This window comes from Colletotrichum aenigma (genome assembly GCF_013390185.1).
Source record: "Colletotrichum aenigma strain Cg56 chromosome Unknown KSG_Cg56_contig03, whole genome shotgun sequence".
Taxonomy (NCBI): domain Eukaryota; kingdom Fungi; phylum Ascomycota; class Sordariomycetes; order Glomerellales; family Glomerellaceae; genus Colletotrichum; species Colletotrichum aenigma.
The window spans coordinates 5,335,986-5,359,482 of record NW_023500909.1 but is presented as its reverse complement, the minus strand read 5'-3'; the positions used below and the strand labels follow the sequence as shown (position 1 = coordinate 5,359,482).

The 23,497-nt window shown below is 55.0% G+C and overlaps 5 protein-coding genes across 5 annotated transcripts; 4 read left to right on the top strand and 1 right to left on the bottom strand.

The window, feature by feature from the left end:
- Positions 1-1,118: 1,118 nt before the first annotated feature.
- Positions 1,119-3,260, top strand: CGCA056_v005406 (putative transporter; the record flags this gene model as incomplete). Its single annotated transcript, XM_037320658.1, has 3 exons — positions 1,119-2,651; positions 2,744-3,072; positions 3,173-3,260. 3 exons carry the CDS (start codon positions 1,119-1,121, stop codon positions 3,258-3,260), a joined length of 1,950 nt encoding a protein of 649 aa, XP_037181722.1.
- Positions 3,261-4,837: 1,577 nt separating this feature from the next.
- idi1 (Isopentenyl-diphosphate Delta-isomerase) lies at positions 4,838-5,799 on the top strand (the record flags this gene model as incomplete). Its single annotated transcript, XM_037320657.1, has 3 exons — positions 4,838-5,030; positions 5,157-5,495; positions 5,567-5,799. The coding sequence occupies 3 exons, from the start codon at positions 4,838-4,840 to the stop codon at positions 5,797-5,799; spliced, it is 765 nt and encodes a 254-aa protein (XP_037182301.1).
- A 3,310-nt stretch (positions 5,800-9,109) lies between these two features.
- Positions 9,110-10,137, top strand: CGCA056_v005404 (putative N-acetyltransferase; the record flags this gene model as incomplete). Its single annotated transcript, XM_037320656.1, has 3 exons — positions 9,110-9,414; positions 9,542-9,794; positions 9,895-10,137. 3 exons carry the CDS (start codon positions 9,110-9,112, stop codon positions 10,135-10,137), a joined length of 801 nt encoding a protein of 266 aa, XP_037182300.1.
- A 558-nt stretch (positions 10,138-10,695) lies between these two features.
- Positions 10,696-11,724, bottom strand: ssb2 (Replication factor A protein 2; the record flags this gene model as incomplete). Its single annotated transcript, XM_037320655.1, has 3 exons — positions 10,696-11,331; positions 11,422-11,642; positions 11,721-11,724. The coding sequence occupies 3 exons, from the start codon at positions 11,722-11,724 to the stop codon at positions 10,696-10,698; spliced, it is 861 nt and encodes a 286-aa protein (XP_037181721.1).
- A 1,618-nt stretch (positions 11,725-13,342) lies between these two features.
- Positions 13,343-16,507, top strand: CGCA056_v005402 (Lon protease-like protein 2; the record flags this gene model as incomplete). The annotated part of the gene is made up of 4 exons (XM_037320654.1): positions 13,343-13,811; positions 13,871-15,957; positions 16,025-16,194; positions 16,420-16,507. The coding sequence occupies 4 exons, from the start codon at positions 13,343-13,345 to the stop codon at positions 16,505-16,507; spliced, it is 2,814 nt and encodes a 937-aa protein (XP_037181720.1).
- Positions 16,508-23,497: the final 6,990 nt, after the last annotated feature.

The window sequence follows — 23,497 nt, the reverse complement described above, 5'->3', positions numbered from 1 at the left end:
GCGAAGAGCTGAACGTGAGGTTGGGGGAGATGGTGAGAGACATGCTTAATGCAGCATTTCAGCGGCCTTTCCCTGTTATGTCATTGGCTGGTGAGTCAGTCGATTCCAAGATTGATTGCATGGCAGATCAGTTGCGGAGAGCGTGCGTGCGCCCTGTAAGTGACGCGCTTGTATCCGTACTCTGTGAGGTAGGTAGGCAGGTTCTCACAATGGCGACTAAGGCAGGCCGAGGAGGATGACAGGACAACCCGTGGACGGGATGGCTTGGCGAGGTGGTAGGCAGCCAAGTAACGCAATTGCAGGCGGGCAGACAGGCTGGTCCGAGTGGGTATGGCGACATGGAAAGCACCAACCGCCATGGTCTAGCCGCATTTTCCCATGACAGATCAGAGGGACACGGCGGGCAATGGCGACCGCCGGGGAGGCAAGCAGGGTCGGAAGGAGGGGGGACCCTGGGAAACGCAGCTCCCGTCCTTGTCGGCCGGCGCGATCTTGCTCACAATTATTACGGGCGCGTCTTAAGATGGTCAGATTCCCCAGCTTTTGCCTCGGGAACCACTCATACTGCATCGTCCAATATCAACCAACCTTGCTGGAGGTGTGCCACGCCGTGGGCAGCGAGCCGCGCTTACTTGCCTATCTATCTATCTGGTCTGCCCGGTACCCTTCTCCGACTCCTTTTCTCCCCGAGTTTTCTCCTATCGTTGTTTTGCTTCCTGGCATTGTCGTCGCCGTTGCTGACCTGCTGGGAGACGAAGAAAAAAAGAAACGAATCATACGACGAGGTTTCACGGGCCATTGGTACGCCTGCGACGTTGTGTGTCCGTCTCTGCTGGCGCATAAGAGTAATACATCGGGAGCGCAACCGGCCCTTTTGGAGGAGTGAGCACACCGGTCTCGGCACACCACGCCGCTCATCGCCTTGTTTATATTGCCGCCGTCTCACAAGACATTCAAGACACGAGCTTCCGGCCGGATTGGATTTGGCTTTGCGATCACTTACATCATTGCGCCGGACTGTCGACCGTTGAAAAACCAAAGCTTCAGAGAAAGACAGTCGGCCGGCTGAATAGGGAAAACAAGGGAATCTTCAGCAATCAACATCAATCACCGATAACATGGGCGACGACCGCTCAATTCCAATCAAGGCGGCATCCTCAAGCTGCGACTTCGTCTCGCAGCTCAGCTCCTCTTTCCGCTCAGGGACACCAACCGCCCAAGAACTCCTGGCCAGGGATCTGGCAGAGTGCTCAGACGAAGAATATGTCGACGAGAACGAGGATGCTGTCGGCTCCGCCTCAGAGTCCGACGAGCAGGAAGGACCTCTGTTCTACCGCCGACCCAGCGGTGTCGCCTTTGGCACATCGCGCCCGGTCATGAACCCGCAGACTGTCGACTTGGAGGAGCCGCCATTCCTGACCCGTGTCGAGAAGAAGCAGTCACGCGACGCTGAGCGGAGTCTACTCCGCGACAACCACGTTCTCCCGCCAAAACACCCCCGACCACCACACGAGCCTTTCTACCGCCGCGCATACCGTCGTCTCTTCAGCACAAAGGTCCCGCTTGAGCCTCATGATGAGGAAGCCCCGCAGATTGTCGTCCGTCGTCCGACCGAGTCAACTCCCCTGTTGGCCGGTGCCACCCCCGCGCCCGGGGCCCCGGAGGACGGCCACGAGCACCTCAACGAGCAATGGGGAGCTGCCGTCGCGACGGGCCACCTCCGCACGACATGGCAGCGCGAGTCCAAGACTATAGTTCAGTATGCGGCTCCCCTAGTTGTTACGTTCATGTTGCAGTACTCTATCAACGTCGTGTCCATCTTCACCGTTGGTCGCATCGGCAAGATGGAGCTCGGCGCCGTCAGTCTGGCGTCCATGACCGCGACCATTACCTGCTACGCCCCCTTCCAGGGTCTCGCAACCAGTCTCGATACTCTCTGCGCCCAGGCGTACGGCTCTGGGCATCGTCACTTGGTCGGTCTGCAGCTGCAGCGCATGACGTACTTTCTGCTCATGTGCTTCCTGCCGTTGGCCGTTTTATGGTTCTTCGGAGACGCAGTTCTAGGCGCCATCATCCCGGAGCCTGAATCCGCGCGGCTTGCGGGCACTTACCTGCGTGTGCTGATTCTGGGCGGTCCAGCTTTCGTTTGCTTCGAAGGCGGGAAGCGGTTCGTGCAGGCGCAGGGCCTTTTTCAGGCAACGACGTGGGTGCTCCTGATTGCGGCGCCCATCAATGTCTTTGTCAACTGGTTTCTGGTCTGGCATCTCAACTGGGGCTACATTGGCGCGCCCGTCGCCGTCGTCTTCACCCAGAACCTGCTTCCGCTGCTGCTGTTCCTCTACGTGCGCTTCGTCAACGGCTCTCAATGCTGGGGCGGTTTCAGCAGTCGCGCCCTGTCCAACTGGGGACCCATGCTGCGCCTGGCGCTGCCTGGTATGATCATGATCGAGGCCGAGTACATGGCGTTCGAGGTCCTGACGCTGTTCTCGAGCCATTTTGGAGCAGAGTACCTGGCGGCGCAGAGCATCGTGCTCACACTGACGGCCATCACGTACCAGATCCCATTCCCCGTCAGCATCGCCGCGTCCACCAGAATTGCCAACCTCATCGGTGCAGGGTTGGTGGATGCGGCAAAGACTACCGCCAGAGTGGTAAGTTTCCACTAGCCTTCCCGCTTGAATCGTCTGAATTTCTGTCACTTGTTTCGGGATTTAAAGTAGGATAAGCTAACGTATTGCGCCAGGCATTCGCCGCAGCTCTCATCGTGGGCCTGTTCAACTTCACGGTGTTCAGCAGCCTGCGTTTCCAGGTGCCCAAGCTCTTCACGAGCGACGAGGAGGTCATCGCCATCGTGGCGGACGTGCTGCCGCTGTGCGCGCTGATGCAGGTCTTTGACGGCCTCACCGCGGGTGCTCACGGGCTGTTGCGCGGCATCGGGCGGCCCGCTATTGGCGGGTACACCAACCTGGTCGTGTACTATCTTATTGCGCTGCCGGTGTCTTTCGGGACCGGGTTCGGGCTCGACTGGAAGCTCAAGGGGTTGTGGACCGGCGTCACGGGCGGTCTTGCGCTGTAAGTGTTTTTCCTACATTTCTCTCCTCCCGTTGGACAGTGCAGCGGGTCATTTCTCCCTCGGTGATGAAACGAATGCTGACGGTTGTTTTGAACGTAGTGTCTCTGTGATTGAGTACGCTTTCGTCGTCCTCTTTGACTGGAACCAGGCGGCGAGGGAAGCGGAGTCGAGGAACAGCGCCCAGTGAAACGAGAGGGGCTCCTTGGCCGTGGGGGGGATGTTGCTTTATGACAAAAAGTCCTTGCGGGTTGACATATATGATGACATCGCTGTTGCGTTTTTGGAGCGATCGGATCGTTTTAAGCAAGAAAAGTTCTGCTTTAGCATATACATACACAGATGAAGGGGGAAAGTTGCCTAGGAAAGAGGAGGTCTTGTTTTAATCATAATGCGCGACGATGATGTCCATGATGCATTCTGTAGCGTCTCAAGTTTGTAGTCGTTTTCTTCATACTTGATGAGTAGCACGGCAAGCAAGTTAATCTCCCATTGGATTGATCACCTTGATCGTAGGATTAAATCTGAGCGGCAGGAGAAGGACTTCTCGAACGAAGGATTGCGTTTCAAGTTCGTTCTTTTACCACCTCAGCGGTGTCTCTAGGGAAGTTTTCTTCGACTGCGACATGGGAAGCTCAGACGATGACGGACGTCCGTGGTTTTTTTTTGCCCTCGTTTTGGTAGGTTCGTTCAAGATGGTGGGAGGGTTCCTAAAGGGCTTGGCCGGTGCGAGACGCGCGATGCGGCGGTCGGGCTTGGAGAGTTTTGGAAATCTGAGGACGTGTGGCGAGAGACTGTTTTCTGTCTCGAAGGGGTTTTTGGAAGATGGACGAGAGATTTGGTATAGATAGATTGATTTAAGTGTTGCTACCGAGCTGGAGAGAGTACTTCGGGCGAAGATAGGTTGAGGCTCTGTGAGTTGACAGCGCGGAAACATTCACAATGTTTCCGTGAGCCTTTTGTGTCCGAATACCCGCAATACGCTCGCTGCAGAAAAAGTATCCGTGTTGGGCTTGGTCTTGCAAGGGTCGATACCTTATGACATGACAGCAGCCCCCAAGAGTGAAGGTTGGTTGGCTCGGTGGGGAGGGCGCCGGGGGCCTCGACCAACCCCTCCGTTCAGCAGCTTGCACCACCCCGTGGCCGAAGCGAGGCGGTGTTTCCCCCAAACAGCTTTCCCAAATGCTTGCTGCTTACATCCATGTGGCCGCCGTCGTGTAAAGTGGGTGTTGGAGGGAAAGCATACAGTGAATGATAGCTCCAGCTCCAGCTCCAGCTCCAGTGCCTATTTTGCCGCTTACCGCGCTACCGCCGCGGGTCATTTAATCAGTGCAGGGGCAGGGAGTGAGGGGCACTGTTTTTTTTTTTTTCCCTTGGTGCTGTCGAGTAGCCAGACCAACCAGGAACACCAATCAGTGTCCCAACGAAGCTTGAACCCCTCCTTTTTTTTCTCTGCTCGCCGCCATTTTAAACTTGAGAGGGGCGTGTGTGGGAAAACTGTCCGATCTTCAAACACACCCACTCTAGGTATCCTCGCACTTTCGCACTTTTGGGGGGAAGCTCCGACCGCGGCTGCTTGTGTGTTCGGTTCTATATATTGCACGGCAATCTCCCGGGACCTTCCTGCCTGACTCTTGGTCGATGTCGTTGTTACGGTAAATTTGTACCTTTAAGAGTATAGCCACAAGCACAGCTTTGCGCGCGCGCAACCACCCACCATATCACGAAACGAAACGAACAAGTGTTAGAGAAAGAAAAGTAGCAAAGATGTCGACCACGACAACGACGACCGGCACCGAGGCCATCACGGCCGAGTCGATCCTCCGCCTGTTCCCCGACATCGACACGAGCACCGAGGCGCTGAGCGGTCACGATGCCGAGCAGATTCGCCTCATGGACGAGGTCTGCATTGTCCTTGACGAGAATGACAAGCCCATTGGCAACGCGAGCAAGAAGGCTTGTAAGTTTGGAGCTCCCCCCTCTTCCCCCTTCCTAGCATGCCTTCCTCTGGCATACGACCGAGGAGGCATTCAGCACTACTCGTCAAGGAAGGATAGGAACTAATCTTTCCTCCGCTACGGAATAGGCCACCTCATGACCAACATCGACAAGGGCCTGCTGCACCGCGCCTTCTCCGTCTTCCTCTTCGACGCGGACAACAAGCTGCTGCTGCAGCAGCGCGCGACGGAGAAGATCACGTTCCCGGACATGTGGACCAACACGTGCTGCTCGCACCCGCTGGGCATCCCCGGCGAGACGGGCAGCAACCTGGAGGACTCGGTGGCGGGCGTCAAGAACGCGGCGCGGCGCAAGCTCGAGCACGAGCTCGGCATCGACCCCAAGCAGGTGCCGTTCGACGACTTCCACTTCCTGACGCGCATTCACTACAAGGCGCCTAGCGATGGCAAGTGGGGAGAGCACGAGAGTGAGTTTTTTGTTGTTGCTTTACTGTGGCTTTCTTGTGTATTGAGAGTGCTGACGTGGACGACGCAACAGTCGACTACATCCTCTTCATCAAGGCCAAGGTCGACCTCAACCCCAACAAGAACGAGGTCCAGGCGACGCAGTACGTCAGCGCCGACGAGCTCAAGAACCTGTTCAAGCAGCCCGACCTCAAGTTCACGCCGTGGTTCAAGCTCATCTGCGAGAGCATGCTGTTCGAGTGGTGGGGCAGCCTCGAGTCTGGGCTGGACAAGTACACCAACGAGCAGGAGATTCGCCGCATGTAAACGCCGGAAGAAGAAACAAATGCTTCAATGGAAAAAAACAGGATATGAGCATTTAGACGCGGGAGTTTCTTGTTATGTCGAGGTGTAGCTGCGGTTTCGCGTTGTTTTTTTCCTTGATTTATGATAACCTAGATATCCAAACACGCCGCCTTTCTCTTGTCATACGTTATGAATGTGGATCTCAGCCTTGTTAGACACAAGTGAAAAGGAGCATCGAAGCATGGGAGGCTGGTACCAGCGTGGAATACGCAGTGATGTTTCGTCACGCCGCAAGGTACAGAGATCCAGGCCGTAGAGAACTCTACATCGTGGATCCTGCCGGGACCAAGGTTAGGGATAGGCGGTGATTCAATCGAGCGTCGAAAGGCGCCACAATATGGAATATTTTTGAAGTTTGGACGCCAGGAAAAACACAAAGAAGTGTCTAAGGCGGAAGCTGCCAAGACGAATGATCAACCATCACTTTCACTGCATCGCATGGTCAATTACCTCGTGCTATGATTCAAATGATGGAGAAGAACATATTGATTAGGATGGTGAATTAACCTGGGCTATGGCACCAGAAACTTGCCTTCTATCAGCGGCTTGCCACGCCATCCAACGTTGCCCAGCTTTCGGAAGTAGCTCCGGAGCACACCCTTCCCAGCAAACGGGCAGCGACGAAGCAAGCACACCCGCAATTCCTCGGTTACTTTCGAACGTTGCTGCAAGACTTCCTTCTCTGTTGTTATTCTCGATTCGACCGCAAAAGCGCAGCCAACGTGCGTCTGCGTCACTGCGTCAGTCCGACTTGGTGATTCTTGTTCGTCGGCCATCAGATATCATTCGTCTTCTTGACAGCGGTCGTCGCTGTATACCCCACGAAAAGCCATGATCTTCACGCAGCCCAATCCCGCATCCGATGCCCAACGTTCCGTACCTCGACGTCGCGCAATCCCACGTCGTACAAATGCTTCACGGAGCGCCAAGACACCCTGTGCCACTAAGCAGCCACGCATCACTACTCGCCCAAAGCCCCTCCGACTCGGTGTTTTCAACGATCAACCTAGGTACCAGCAGAAACTCATCTACGGTGATTACGGTCTAAATGATGGAATTCCAGTTGACTAGGCTAACTTCGTGCTTGCTGCAGACAGCTTACATACGGCTGCGAGCCCCGTTTCAAGGGCCAAAATGTTTACACAACACTGCCAACGTCCATGCCTTCCGTCCCACCATTCCTCTCCGCCGACGTAAGACGAGATCGATCCGCCACCCGCAAAACACCACGACAAAGCCAGAGAGTATTGCGTCTGACACGGCAACGGTAAGGCGATCCTCGTCTATGGGCTTGGCGTATGCACCCCACGTGTGAAGCTGCGATGTCAACGACTCGTCACATCACATACCTTGCTGGTGCAGCGCTGCCTTATCTGAGCATTCCTCAGGATCGGGCGCTTCGGCGAGCCTATTTCCGTACAGAGCCTCTAGCATGCCAAGCCCCCTCACCTGACAAAGCTGCAGACCGTCCTCAGCGGAAGCCTTGTTGGGGCCGGCCTGGATTTCGCCCTGCTTCGATTCGCCCGCTCAGCGCTGGGGGCGGAACGGAGCACACGGTGCGGTACGCCCGGACACCGCCCGGGACGGCCGTGGCTCCACGTCGGAGCTGATAGGCACAGTGGAACGCCATGGCCGCGTCAGGTTTCACAGCGAACTATGCCGTTGTTGGCATGTGCATCCGCATCGATTGGGCGGGCTCCTGGACTGCAGGGTGTTTGGTCCAAGATACGGGGCACAGAGAGCAGTCCGACTGATGAACCCTGGGATTTGCGTCCCTATCTCTGGGTCCAGCTGGCCAACCTTTCCCCGCACACCCCACTCCATCCTCCCGTCACCAAGACACAAACAAGCAGGACTCAGGATTCATCCGTTGTGCGCCGTACACTCCTCAACCACTTGGCTTCTGCATATACTAGTTGAGCAACACGGCTGTCATCCCTTCGCGCTAGAGGGGCAAACGGCGTTGGCTGGACTTGCATACCCGTCCACGCCGGTTTGCTCAGTAGACCACCAGTGCTGATGCGGCACACGAACACATGCTCTATTCCGACACAGCTAGCAATCTTCTCCTGAGCTCTAAACCCAGGTCATCCTGGTCTGCCCACCCCCCATGAGCTTATACGGCGCCGTCCTCGTGCCTTTCATTACGGCATATCTGGATGGTATCGAATCCCATCAGCATGGTTTTGGCTAGTGTTGAGGCAAGCCAAGGCGGATACCAAAGGCAAAGCTGCCCGCATACTGTCGGTGCAACCGGCATAACCTCCCCACGACTCAGTGTGTCGTCGGTGTCCATCACCCGTTCTCGTCTCATTCTGCCTCTGTTCTACAGCAGATAACAGCATACCTACGAGCATTCCTCTGCAGACGGGTTGTACCGTAAAGACGCACAGCAACGGCCGATCCAGCTGTTCGACATTTCCTCTCAACATCCCGCTACCCACGGCCGCCACTGTCTGAGTCCTCGCCCCAATCCCGGCTCCATCCCGCGCAGGGCTCCTTGTCCCTCCACTTCCTCCACCCTCCTAGCCTGCTGTCTTACTCTCCCTTCGTCTCATCCCTACCCTGTCCGGTTGGTCTAGTGACACCCCGAACTACATAATCCTCTTTCTTCTCCGCTCTCCAAACGAGTTGCCTTTCTGACACTCTCTTCTTCATACCATTACACTTTGGATAGGTTCGCTCTCGTACAGTTTTCACCTAGGTTTCCACCTGGTCAAGGACAAGGATCAAGTCCTATCTGTATCGAGAGTTCCTCGTCTCAAGGCCCCAAGTTTCTGGGGGCAGATCTCTGGACAAGAACACAGCTACGGGCTGTGCTTTGTTGCTAGACTGCTGCTCACTCGAACACAGCACTTACTCAAGATCTCTCAAACTATTCCTCTTTCTCGCCCATACATCTTCATCTGATACTCTGCTTGACAACGCATCGCCAGTCCCCATATAACATCGTTCATCGCACCTCGTGAAGGCGTCGTTTACAGCATCACGCTAACGACCCTCTATCGTTGCTTCGATCCCACACCCATCCAAAGGATCTGACCCGTCAAATCATTATTGATGTCGGTTGACCTTCGCACCAGCCTCAATTGCCTTCGCCATCCATCCAGGTTTATGCCCGTCTCGAGAACGCAGCTCTCGAGAGTACACACGGGCGACAGTATACAGAATTTAAGTACGTCTCACGGTGGAGAGACGACGCATCGCAGTGACTGTGGCTGACCACGTTCAGATTCGTGAACAAGACAGGCTCTCTGGAAAGAAGCCCGTCATGGAGCACGTAAGCAAAAGCGTCACCCTCGTCGAGCTCAAACGCTCTCTCGTTCCCCCGAAATGGGAGGATACCGTGCGTGTTATTGGCATGTCGGAGTGCAAGGAGGCCGGCCTCTCGCTGGCCCATGCCTTTGCTGCTGATGAACTTAGCCAGTACCTCCTCGACGCCGATGACATGGCCAGCTACTCGGCGGAACACAAGTGGAAGCTGCATGTCGACATCATGACTTATATCACAGCTTCTCACTGTTACGATGGACTTGTAACCACCATAGGTCCCGACCACGACGGCGTCGCTCTCTGGTGAGTAATCTTGATGCTTCATCATACTGGGCCCTACCATCTGTAGAACTACACGTCCTCATGATGAGTGATGCTCCGACATTGACATCGCGGTAACTCTGAGCTAACATCAGACGGATACATACAGGATGCCTCCCGGATCGGTCGACAATGGTTGGCTGACTATCCTCCGAAGTGGTATGTGGCGGCTCTACTACCAGCTCACCGCGGAAGGCAGGAGTCGGTACTATGACGAGTTAATGCCCCTGCTACACGACACGAAGCATGAGGTCATGGGAGAGCGGGACAATGACTGTTACTATCTGGTCTATCTAGGGACCAAGCCCAGTGCCCGAGGCAGGGGGTATGCGCGGAAGTTGCTCAACGACATGATTGAGAGGGTACGTCTCGGCCATTTCTTCCTTCAGAAACCATGACTCTGCGTCCGCCATAAGGACTGCCGCTCTACTTCGTTCATATAAATCCCACTAACAAGCACAGGCTGACGCGGAAAACCGCGCCGTGTACCTAGAGTCGAGCTCCCTCTCCAACAACGTCTACTACAGCAAGTTCGGCTTCGAGTACAAGCGTGAAATCCGCTTGACCCGTGGGAACACCCCCGTCAGTCTGTTCGTCATGGTCCGCGAACCGATCCCCCGCAAAACGGGGGTCTACTCGGCCGTCGTGGCTAGCAACATCAAGATGCAAGTCAACACGGTCATGAAGGAAGTGTCGCTGGTGTGATTTCGCGGTGCAAGGCCTGTCAGTCACCTTTCCCCTGAAATGGAACAAGTGATGTGATGATGTCAGATGATGTGGTTGTTTTCTTCTTGACAAATTAGGGAACTGTTCTCGGGTGTTTTTCTCGGTCCTTTCGGGCTTGCGCCTGCGTCCAGTCTGCTACTGACCTACGCTCAAGTGTTCAACCTCCCCTGAGGGGCGTGCCCGATCCAACATCGGCGTATATTTATTTGACTCTCGCACACAGTCTCTGCCGCAGCGGGCGATGAACATGTGACCCGGTTTTGCGAATGTTTTTTATTTGGTTTCTTGCTTCGCTTGTATCTACCAACTAGCTGTAGCCATTCATTAGAATAACGACCAATTCACTCATTACATTCATACAACTGGGGAATGGACGCGTTCTTGTGTTTCCGCCCACCTTGCCAACTCTTTTTTTCTCATGCTGGGATATCAGCCCTACGCCGACGCGTTTTGCGTTCTTTGTAACCCGCACCTACACACTCGTCTGCTCCTTTCGGTTTCCAACAACCATTCGTTTGATATAAGTAAGCCACCAGATCAGTAATCGAGGATAGCCCACGTCTCGTCGTCGATGGTGGTGTAAATCAGACCCTGGCCCAGCAGCTCGTCCGCGGCACCCATGACGTCGCGTATGCTCAGGCCCGCACCCGTCGAGATCTGGTTGATATGCACGCCCTCGTTGCCGCCGGGCGCGTTGTTGATGAAGTTGAACATCTTTTGCGCCGCGACGGAGCACCCCCTCAGCTTGCCCGCGTGCGCAGACTCGCCACCGGCACCAGCACCGCCGGCGCCACCGTCGTTCCCGTAGTTGTCATTGCCGTCGACGAACATGCCATCGCCGCCGCCGGCACCGTTAGCAGCGCCGTTAGCACCGAGGGGGCCCTTGGTGAAGTAGAGGTGGACGTAGGTGGACTCGAGGAGGTGGTAGTTGACCTCGTTGAAGTCGGTGACGGGGCGGATGAAGTGGGCGCCGACGTGGCGCTTGCCGTTGAAGGACTTGATGCGGCCCCAGACGCGGACGTGGCCCTCGAGGTCGAGGCCAGCGGCGTCGTCGTCCTTCTTGTCCGTGTCGACCCACTTCTTGGCCTCGATGAGACCCGTGCCGTCGTCGAGCTTGAGGGTGATGTTTGTTGGTTGCGGGGAGATTTGTCGGATCTGGGCGACGAAGGTTACCTGTGTGGAAGGAGGAAAATTAGCAAAAGAAAGTGATTTTGGGAGGGTAGAAGGGGGAAAGTAGGCGGAAGAGAAGGGGCAAACACGAACTTGTGTGACGGTTGCTCCGTCGATTTTGAAGTCGGCGCCGGGGTAGGCTTCCTCTGCGTCGATGATCTGCTTGATCGTGACGGGGCGGAGGGATTCTTCGCTGTACGCCTTGCCGCCGCCGCCGCCCTGGCTGTTCTGCTGCGAGCCGCCGTAGACGAAGCCGCCGGCGTCGTCGCCTCCCTGGGCGCCGTATGATGTTTTTTGGTATCCGCCGTACGCAGCTGCATTCAGTCAGTAAGACAGGGTTCTTTTTTTTCTCCTTTTGATTGAAAATACTAGAGCCATTCGGTTGGACGTACCCATTGTATCTGTAATTGTGGTATAAAGGATTGATGACGTGGGAGATGGAGGAGGCGGTCGATGGGGAGGGGTGATTTTTTGTCGAGATGCGTGAAAGGGCGGTTTAGTGCTGGGGACGCGTCTTTACGCGTTAATTGATGACTGGCGGACCCGGCGGCGGGCGGTGGGTGCCTGTGCCATTATGGTTGCCCCGCGTTGGGAATGTTGCTGCCCTGCGACTGGATGGAATGCTGAGGTGGGTGGATGTGAGGTAGTGATTATGTAAGGTGGACGGGATGTGGTCTGTGCTACCGAGTGCCGGGATGCAATGTCACCCTCGTTGTGTTGAGTTGAGGTGAAAAGAAATACCTACTGTTGATAAAGGTCCGAGATGCAGTCAGTTGAATGTGATTTGCATTGGTTTATGGCTGGCATGATGCAGACATTGATTTGATTCTGATCATAAGCTGAATCTTGAATTCGTACTTTTCGAGCTGTTTATCCCCGTAAATGCCTGTCAAATATTGGTACTTAGTTGAGTGAGCGGACGCTGCTCAAGACATATGCAGCAGCTCTTTAGATCAAGGTATAGTTATGAAAGGATGGTGACAGATATTCCCGGGATTCTACCCGTCAATCTTTGCTTTATTCTCATTCATATGTCGCGTTCAACTTGAAGTGTTTACTATGAGACGGAATGCGAGTTACCCGATTCAGGGTCTTGGACTCGCAGATAGTGGTTCAAAGTCCGCTCGGTGTCACATGATGGACGAACAATTGAGTCTTCTATGACAACCAGAACATTCAATATTGGACCTAGTTTCTTAGTCGAATGCAGCATTGATGTGAGTGAACGCTGACTGAAGTCGAGGCAGCTCAAACACCACCCTTGCATTCGTCCGAATATTGAGGCGGGATCACGGTGTCAGCCACGGCTGATGGATCTTGAAGGACTCCATCAGACAATGGATGCATTGGACGAACAGATTGGCCTCAGAGAACGGTATTCTATGTGCTGGACACTGCATCGAACTGATAGAATCATTCGCAACACTCATGGACAAGCATGGTCAGATTGGGCAATGTTCCACGAGTTTCTCCCCATGTTCGGTGGTCGGTGTGGCGGCAGGGTCCCGAGCCAAAGATTAGCCTCGGCTGATGGCGCTGTGGAGGCTCCCGCACCCCGACTTTGACAACGACTGGCCCGCTGCAGTGACGCTGCACCGCTATCACTGGGCAGTGGGCGTGGACGCTTCGCGGGCAGTCTGGAGACATTGGACCGGGCACCTGCCGCGACCGGGGAGCTCTCTCCTCTCTCTCCGCCGCCGGCTCCCCCATGCCGATGCTTCTGACATCAACCATCCCAGCACCATCTAACCCAAACTCCCTTTTCCTTCCGCCACTGCCACCCGACCGACGCTGCTCGATTGCGACATTCTCACCGTCACGTTCTTCTTCCGCCCAGCAAGCCACTTCGATTGCATCCTACGTACATTTTTGGCGCAACGTTAATACAAACACTACTGCCAACACCTTTACCGATCTCTCAATCGCCCCATCGTCACCACTCCTGGTGTACGTGAACCGATAGACAACAACAGCCCATCCACGATATCCGAACCCCCCTTTTCACGGCTTCCACATGGCGCGATCACAAACCAAGACCCTCCCCGTCATCCCCCTCGCCCGCGGCACCATCCTGCTGCCCGGTGTCACTCAGCGCATTCCCGTCACCGCCGCCCGACCCGATATCCCCGCCCTCCTCGCAAACGTCTACGAGCGCGCAGCCTCCGCCGCCCCCAACGAGCGCATCGACTCCGTCCCCATCGCCTGCGTTCCCGTTTCCTCCCCCTTTGTCGGCCCCAACGGCCAGCTTCTCATCCAGGATGCCGACCAGGTAGACGAGGCTCTGATCAAGGAGGTCGATCCCGGTACCGCCCGCAAGGCCGACCTCTTTAACTACGGCGTCGCCGCTCGCATCACCGGCATTGAGGGTAGAGGAACTGCCGAGTTTGCGTTGCGCGTGGAGGGCGTCGCGAGAGTCCGCGTCGAAAAGGTCACACAGGAGAGGCCGCACTTCGAGGCCAAGGTTAAGTACTTCCACGATGAAGGTCAGTACTCGTGCCCCAACATCACCAATGGCGTCACATGCTGACATGCCCGGCCGCAGTCTCTGCAGATGCCCAGATGCAGGAGCTCTTCTCCCTCCTGAAGTTGCGCTCAAGAGAGCTCGTCACCATTCTCCGCATATCCGCCCTGCTCCCCAGAAGCCCCGACAGCCCCGGCGGCCTGTCGCCCCTGCTGACTCGACGTCTCGAACTGTTCATCAATAAGAAGGAGCTCAAGGAAGCCGGAAACCTGGCAGACTTCATGGCCAACATCGTCGAGGCTTCGTACGAGGAAAAGTTGGAGGTGCTTGCGGCCCTGGATGTTAAGGTCCGCCTGGCCAAGGTCATTGAGCTGCTGGATCGTCAGGTCGGGGGTATTAAGAACAACTTCAAGATCACAACGTTTACCAGCGTGCCTGTCCAATTCCTGGACAAGATCAACGACCGCTCATCGCGCCGCGTCGGTCCCAATGGCATCCCGATGCCGCCGAACACCATGTTCCCTCCTGGTCCCAACGGCGTCATGGGCCCCAACCAAGACGAGGATCAGGAGCCCAATGAGTTGGAGGAGCTCAAGAAGAAGCTGGATAAGGCGCAGCTGCCGCCGGAGGCTGCCAAGATGGCCGACAGGGAGTTGAGGAGGCTGAAGAAGATGATGCCTGGGAACCAGGAGTATCAGGTCACTCGCACATGGCTCGACGTGCTCGCCGAGATCCCCTGGACCGTGACAACAGACGACAGACTGGGCCCCGATACCCTGGCGAGAGCCCGCAAGCAACTTGACGAAGATCACTACGGCTTGGACAAGGTCAAGAAGCGCCTTGTCGAGTACCTAGCCGTCCTGAGACTCAAGCAGTCCATCAACGATGATGTCGAAGACCAGATCAAGAAGGCCGAGCAGGAGCTGGTTCCGCCGGAGTCGGACAAGGACAAGGACGGCGAGACCAAGGAAGAGGAGAAGGTCGATGCGGAGCAGGAAGAGCGAACGAAGCTGGCCAACACAAAGCTCGAGGTTCTCCGGTCAAGGCGCATGGTCGATAGGTCACCCATCATGCTTCTGGCTGGACCACCGGGTGTCGGCAAGACCAGCTTGGCGAGATCTGTAGCCACCGCATTGGGCAGGAAGTTCCACAGAATCTCACTGGGTGGTGTCAGGGATGAAGCCGAGATTCGTGGTCACCGACGGACATATGTCGCGGCCATGCCCGGCTTGATCGTGCAAGGCTTGAGGAAGGTTGGAGTGGCGAACCCTGTGTTCTTGTTGGACGAGATTGACAAGTTGGGCATGTCCAACTTCCACGGCGATCCTTCCGCAGCGATGCTTGAGGTCCTCGATCCGGAGCAAAACAACTCGTTCACGGATCACTACGTGGGGTTGCCCATTGACTTGAGCAAGGTACTGTTCATCGCCACCGCCAACGACCTGAACACCATCCCGGCGCCCCTCCTAGACCGTATGGAAACCATTTACCTGCCAGGCTACACGACCCTTGAGAAACGACACATTGCAATGCAGCACCTTGTGCCCAAGCAGATCCGGGTCAACGGTCTGTCGGAAGACCAGGTCCACTTCGACAAGGACGTGGTATCCAAGATTATCGAGTCGTACACCCGTGAGTCAGGGGTTCGCAACCTGGAGCGTGAGATTGGCTCCGTCTGCCGTCACAAGGCGGTCGAGTTCGCCGAGGCCAAGGATGGTGGACAGCTTGAGACATACAAAGCACAGCTGACGGTTGAGGACATTGAGGACATCCTGGGTAGCGAACGGTTTGAGGAGGAAATTGCCGAGAAGACGAGTCGACCCGGCATCGTGACCGGCCTGGTGGCGTACAGCTCGGGCGGCAACGGCAGTATCCTATTCATCGAGGTTGCCGACATGCCTGGAAACGGCAGCGTGCAGCTTACCGGCAAGCTGGGAGATGTGCTCAAGGAGAGCGTCGAGGTCGCCCTCTCTTGGGTCAAGGCACACGCTTATGAACTGGGCCTGACGGCGGAGCCGACGACCAACATCATGAAGGAGCGCAGCATCCATGTCCACTGTCCCTCTGGCGCCATTCCCAAGGACGGACCTAGCAGTGGCATTGGCCAAGCCATCGCCCTCATCTCTCTGTTCTCTGGAAAGACAGTTCCCCCAACCATGGCCATGACTGTAAGTCTTCAATTACCAACATCCTCCCTGATGAGCTGTGTGCTGACACAACATGCTCGTGCGACAGGGTGAAATATCCTTGCGAGGCCGTGTGACTGCCGTCGGAGGCATCAAGGAGAAGCTCATCGGCGCTCTCCGAGCGGGTGTCAAGACGGTGCTACTCCCCGCGCAGAATCGGAAGGATGTGAAAGATCTCCCGCAGGAGGTCAAGGACGGTCTCGAAATTCTCCACGTCAGGTAAGTTCGACCTCAAACACTCTCACCCCCTTACCTTGTACTCTCTGCCCCCTCGCTTCCTGAAGTCGTCCCATTCCACCAACAAGCCCTCCCGTCCGTCCCATGGCGTTGTGTCTCCCCGACGCGGTGCGACTCAAGGCAAACCTCGCAACCCACTCATCACCCCCTGGTCCTGGAATCGCTCCCTTTGATCACGCAGTGTAACTGACGTTTGTCCTACTTCAGCCACATCTGGGAGGCCATCCGGCTCGTCTGGCCCGATTCCCAGTGGCCCGGCGCTGAGCCGTTCCCTCCCATCGAGAGTCGTTTGTAAATCAAGAGAGCGTGAAAACGTACCATTTCCCAGGATAAGGAGACGCAGCAGCCGCGGTTTCGTACTACCCAACTCAACACCACCATCATCATCGGAACCGACGCCTCGCCGCTTCTTCTCCCACGCGAACCAGAGTGTATCTATCAACAAGTGGAAGTGGCATAGCACGGCAGATGCGGACAAGAGGTCTCGGTTTCATTCGGCGTTTTATCCAAAGTATGGCTTTTGTTTCTTGCATCTTATTTTGTTTGGGTCTCGGGGCATGTGAGAGGGAGAATGAGGGGCGCCCCGTCAGTGAGAAGAGGCGGCCTTCATAGCCATGATATGGAGCCGCTCTGTATGTAAACATTTTTGATAGCTTCGCAGACGCGGAAGAATTTGTATTCTACTCTCAGACGAGTTTGCGACATGGCCGTTAGTGATTATGTAACTCGAAAACTTGAGATATCGTATCGTGTACACAATGCCCCATCCAGGGAAGTTCATCCTCCCCGAAAGTTTCCAGCGCAGGGTCACTGGCCCAGTGTTCATGCACCTCGGATGGATGTTCGTCAGATCAAGTTGAGGGTGTAGCAAATTGAGTGCATCCGCTCAAAGCTCGCGGATTTATTTATCCATGGCTATGTTGTGTTACAACGCTTGATACGGCGACCCGTACGTAGGTTGCCAAGGTGGCCGGGGGAGGAGGGTACGGTTGCCGAGTACATCCGTTTCTTGAATTTTGTCTTTGCTATAGACAGAGGGACGTGGAATAGTGAAAGGAGAGGCGAAGTTCCTAGGTACAAATGCATACCGAGAGATTCATCAGACGAATGTCCTTTTTTTTCTATCTTTCTTTTTTTTTCTTGACATGTTTTATGTTTGTATGTATTATGTGTCTCCTATGCCTGTAAAACACGTCATCCCAAGGTTAGGAGTTTGGACCGACTATGGGATATAAAGGGGGGAATTCTTGTAAGATTTCACGTGGGTATCGATGCCAAAGGCGTTATTCTATATTCTGCTAAGATAGTAGATTCGTTGCAGAAGGCACGCGTAAAAGAGACACAGAAGCCGATCAAGAAGACGGGCCAAGCTCTCAGCTTTAAGCGGTCAAGAGGTGGGATTGGGATAGTGGGCTTTGTCAAATGACGAGCTTTGAGTTGTATGCATTCCTTGCTTACACGGGGCTAATTCAGGAATGAAAACGGCGAAGATCAAATACATTGTTATCAGCTATGTTCGTAGCATCAGTATGAAAAATTGAAGATCTCATATAGGACAATACCCTCAGAAGGGTTTTTTATCTTTCTTTTTGCGCGGTTGAATCGCAATATGGATATCTGAATGTTCAGCCCACAATGTCGAGAGTCGAAAAAGACGTCCCTCCCCGCCTGTTCTGAATTCGCACTAGAATCTAAGAATGTTACTTGTAATACCAGCCCAACGCTTCGTTATTTCACGTTTGACATCACCGCGGGAAGGTACCATGTCCATGTCATTGCCAGAGTGCACTCGCTTTCGCATACCAACGATCCCTCGTCTCCCGTCGGTGAATTGTGCGTCCATCGAAATCGAAGCACGCGCAACACGCCCGTAGGTTTTGTTTTAGTCTGGTTATCTCAAATGCTCTGCCGGTATGCTTCCGCTCTTCGAACGGCTGCCCGAAGCCAAAGCAGGCCGCGGCAACTTTCGGGAACCCAATCAATATCTTCCCAAGTTTCCTGTCCAATGGGTCGTGGCTCCATCCCTCCAGCCCCTCGCTTCCAAGCGTGCAGGAAGGGGAGGTAGTAGGCTTGGTAGTTGACTTGAATCGAATTAAATCGGGTGAAGTGAGGGTTGACAATATTTGCCAGTGTAGGCTGCATCCGCCCCTCGACTTATTAGCCTCTCTGGGAGAATCACGAGGCTACCGGGTGAAAGCATTGTTCCTTGCAAGAACTTCATGGCCCGGTTCTGCTGACGTATAATGAGGGCGTAGATTGAAGCAAATTTAACCCTGTGGATGAGAAAGAGAGGCAAGGTTGCATCTGTGGCGGTCCTTTCCGCTGCCATTGTCGAGGAAGTACCCGAAGTGTCCGCGGGCACCAGATAGACAGCCACCTCCGGCCAACATAGCACAGGGCCTCTTGTTCTCCTTCTTCAGCTGGCATGGACACATACGCCGTGGCCATCGTCATCATCCGAGCCCTTCACACACCAGCCGGATGCACACGCCCCCCTTCCCTTTTGTCGATATCCCGTGCTACAGCATGAACCAGAAATCTACTGGGACTCGATAAGCGAAATCTCTTCCGGTAGGTCTGGTGTAGCACGGAAGAGGGGGGAGGGCCATGGTGTCACGGGGACTTTTTCTTCTCCCTCTCTCTTTCTCCTATGCATGATGTCTTCTGTGTCACGGTCCCTCTCGACCTCCGCGGGAAGGCCGTAGTGCGGGTCAGAGGAGAGGGTGAAGTATAGATTCTCACGGGGAAGAAACGCTGATGGATATCTCGGCGGGCATTGCTGAAGGGCACGCCGGACCGGTGATAGTCAGCAGGGCGGAGATTCCAATGTTCCCCACGCTATTGTCTCTGGCGTTCACGTCGTCAATGATGGCAGGAGGCGGCGGCGGCTCGACGGCGAAATAAAGAGGCTCTTGTTTACTCATCGCGAGCCCGTCCGTTCGTCGCTGCTTAGCTCTGTAGATCGAAAACCCCCCCGTTTGGAGAGAAGATCCAGAGAAAGAGGAAATCTCCTGGGAAAAGTTCCGGCCCCTTCTGCCCCCGCCAGAGCCTCTGCGATCTCCAGCCACAAATCTCCTTGATTGGAAGTTGGCTCCTCTCACTTTTGAGAAGATCTGGGAGGCTATTGGCAGAAGTCCAAAGACGGGAATGATGGGGCCGGGAGCAGCCTTCTTTCGCGCCGGCGCGGGCGGAACATATCTTCCCACTTCCCCCTCCATATCTCCGAAATTACGGAATACGGGGGATTCGTTTTTCATGGACGGGCTGTGCCGGCTCCAAAGGCAAAGGGAAAAGAGAGAAGTCGGGGCGTTCTAGAGCTAGGGAATGCAAGGGTAATCTCGTGTTTGGAGATGAGTTTTCCGAACTCTTTGACACCAGGCAGCCGGGAGAGGCTCAATAGTCATCTTTTGGACTAGAACCTTGATAACATCAAGCCCATCGTGGCTTGAAATCGCAATTTTGACATCGGATGAACGTCCTTAGCTCAGCGTCTTATTCGTGCGTGCCAGTCTGAACCTGTGTCATTACATACTACACGCCCCATCCGCCATTGCGCCTCTGCTCAGACGCTAAGAGTAACGGCTTCGACGCTCACGAGCCGTAAAAGTTGCTGACGGGCGTCTAGCGGCAGATCTAGGAGCGCCTTCGTACAAAGTGCCGGGGGCCATGTGGCTGTAGATATTCAGTAGTGTGGTCTCTCGGGCTATTTTCCCACAGATGCTAGCATTAACGAGGCGGGTTGTCTTTGAGACTTTTTGGCGCTTGTAGTCAAATCAACGGCATCAAAGACCCGACGATGTTATGATGGGGGCCGGAAGCTTCAGCCTCCTTGTCAAGAGTTTACCGCCTAACGCTACTGCAATGACGTCGAAGCTAAGCAGCTTCACTCCGCAAGTCTGTGTAGGAACTCTGATGAATCTCGGAGCAAACTTGCGAACTCACCAGCCTGCTCAAAAGTTTATCAACCCGACCTCGAGTTTCCAGTCATTTAGCATCCTATTTCCACATCGTGAGAGATTGGCCTTGGTCTGTCGAGTCGTTGAAGCTTGTTGTTGATTGACAATTCGCCCGACTTCATTTGCCGCGTACGCAGTGCAGCTGCCCAACAAGATCAACATCAAAAGTTGCCAAGTTTGCGCCTGGTCCATTAATCAAGTGGGCTCCTCGGGGACGTGGTTCAGCATTGTTGACAAGTGACAAACAAAAGGGAAATGATCAGGGTCGCCATGAACGCCATCGTCGGCCCCCCTCAAGTGTCACAAAGAGGCTTTGTTGGAGGCATATTGACCTGATTGCTCGCGAGCTTCCTTGTGTTGCATTGACCTCCGAGTACCTTATGACACCAAATCGTTGGAAACACTCAATGATACTGATATTGGCGAACATGCGTTCCAGCTGCCGTGCAGCCGCGGCGACCCACGGTCGTTCGTATATCCGTGGCAACACAAGATCCTTTGACAATGCGCAAATTGCCCTGCTCCATCTAATCCAATATGGTATCGTTCTGAACGATCATGAGGGGGATTGCTTGACCGGACGGGGCGCGTCATTTTGTGATGCCGGGGCTTGGGGTGAACTCGAAGAGGGGTAAGCATGGCCATTCACGACCGAGCAAGGCGCCAATCTTCGCCAGCCGGACATGCTGTCATGCCTGGAGTGTGCGCGACCAAGCAAGCTTTGTGCGGGTACAGTTTTGAGAGGTACGTGAGGCTTAGGAAGCAAGAGAGTATGTACATGTACTGTCTCTGTACACAGAACACAATACCAAGTGCCAGGGGTCGGTAGGTGGTTTGCCGTCCCTGTCATCCATCTGCGAGCCCTTCACAGCGGCTCGGGTGAATCTGCGGCCTGGGACAGGGGCCTGAAAAGTTCGTCTGATGTCTGTCAGAACTCCACGCTGAACATGCAGCCGGCCACACGGGCACATGCAGCGCAGGCCATCAGAATCGGATGTGCTCGTCAGGTTGGTGGAGCCGTCACAGGCCTTCGTAACGACTCCACCGCCAATGCGCGCGGGATGATAATCACCGAGTGGCCCAGAGACCCTTGGCCGATGCGATGGATGATGGTATGGATGGAATCGTCCAAGGCAAAGCCGTGGCCTGTCTCTTTTGGCTGGCCGGTGAGGACATGACAGTTGCATCCGTTGTCGTGCCGCAACCTATCATGGTTTTCCGAGTGAGTCTAGACGTCGGTGAGGTCGGCTGTGCGTCATATCTCCAGATCTGGAGCCGTCGTGCCGTCTGTCAAGACACCCCCAACTTCCAAGTGGCCTCTGCCCTGGCCATTTTTGTGAGAATTGTCACCGCCTGTCTCCTCCTGTTAAGCTTGATGGCCTTGTCCTTGCTGCTGATTTGTCGCCACATTGTATCCCGTACCGCGAACCTACGACGTGCTAACGCAGCCAAAGCCCGCGGGAGTCCTTGCATTTCGGCACAACCGCTTTGCTCCAGTGCAACAGCAGGCGACTGACACATGCGAGTCGAAACGGCGCCTGATATGCGCGCGTTCCTTAGGTAGCCCCGCGAATTGATTTATCTGAAGAATCAATGAGTCCATTGTGACCGGCTGTTGGCGCGCTCGCAAACCAGCGGTGACGCCGAGCATCCACGGCGGGGGGGCCCGTTCCGGATGCACCACCTCTGGGTACGTAGTGGATGGAAATAGTAACAGGCTTTCAGACTCGATCACGAATCTTCAGAGTGATCTCTAGGCTGTACAGTCAACAGCGTCTCGTCGACGCCGAATTTTTCCGGATGCTCCTCATTGTTGACACTCACATTTGGGTGAGTATTTCTGGTGTTCCTCTGCTGCCCGTACCATGTGGCAGGCAACCGAATCTGGCACACCCAGCTATATTATGATCAGGGTGAGATCAGATATAGGGCTCCGGGACTCAGGATTCCGCTGCAGGACAGCAGGCATGACGATCGACCCAAACCACCCTGGAGCCAGACACGGGGCCATATTCGGTACCAGTCCGTCCCATGGTCCCTTGTCGCCCAATTTTAAATTCGTCCCATCTTCTGAGCCAATCAACCTCGCAAGGATGGTTGCGAATGCCCAAGGTTGAGGCTCATCCACGCCTTCCGCGGCCCAGACGCCGACCAGTGGGAATCTCTGCCATCATTGATTTAGCCCATGTTGACCTGCGTTTATTCTCATTACGAAGACTGACGACTGCTGCCGACCAGCTATTGCAGCTTGGTCTCGGACTGATTCTGGCATGTATCTTTGTGCACTGAATCATGAGGGGCTGGGTCAACCTCCTGGCGATCTGCAGGATGATACACCAGACAGGCAGGGCCTGGTAAGACTGACCATATTCCCAACTGGCTGGTACTGTTGAGGACTAGGCGAACGCCCTTTTCGGTAGCTCGCCCGTACGGTGGTATCGCCGCTTGTGATCTGACATCACGGTAGCTAATGCTGGGGATGCCGCAAGGCCCTAGCGCCTCGCATCAACGGGTTTGCGACAATGTTGGCACGACTTGACCGCTGAAGGTTCATGCAGCGCAGCCCAGAAGTGTTATGCGTACGCAGTTTTTGCGTGGCCCCCCGTCCCGTCCGCGCCTTGAACAAGTCTTGGACTTCTTGCGCTAAGAGCAATAACCGATCCGACGAACGGCGTTGGGACGTCGTGTCCCAGGTTGAAAGGTTCCTGGGACAAGGAAAATTCTCCGGGTTGACTCGATTGGGCAATACATGAGGTTGGTTAAGACAGCGCTTGTCTGGATCGCGTGCGCTGATTGAGGACTTTGCGGGATCGCAAAGAGGTCCGTGAGAAACGAAGATATTCCCGAGCGCATCTGTCAAGTCCCGACCAGATCAGGGTCCTCTACCCTGTCATATCCTTTTTCGTGGTGTAATAGCAGCATCGTGACAGGCGGGGCCTTTTCTTGAATGCAGTTGACGACATGGTTGGCAGAAGGAAGCGCAGGCCTCGTGACGTTGATACTTTTCGGCAGACGTGGACAATAAGGCCGACGTAAATGCCCCGGTTTCGTGCTTGAGTCAGTACGTACGAATGGCGGTCAAGCAGAACGACAATCTGACGGTGAGCATGTTACCATTCCGACTCAGTCGCAGGCTCGGGCTTGGAGCTTGTCGTTAAAGTCGACGCATGTCTTTAATGCCGCTCACTGACATCAACTAGTGTCATGCCGTTGAGAGTGGCTGCAGGAATGAATCGACAGGTAGGCCGACTCGTCAAGTTCAAGAACTGAACGTGCCTCCTTCATGTGCCTCCTTAATGCGTCAGAAGCCAACGGAAAGGTACCCTGTA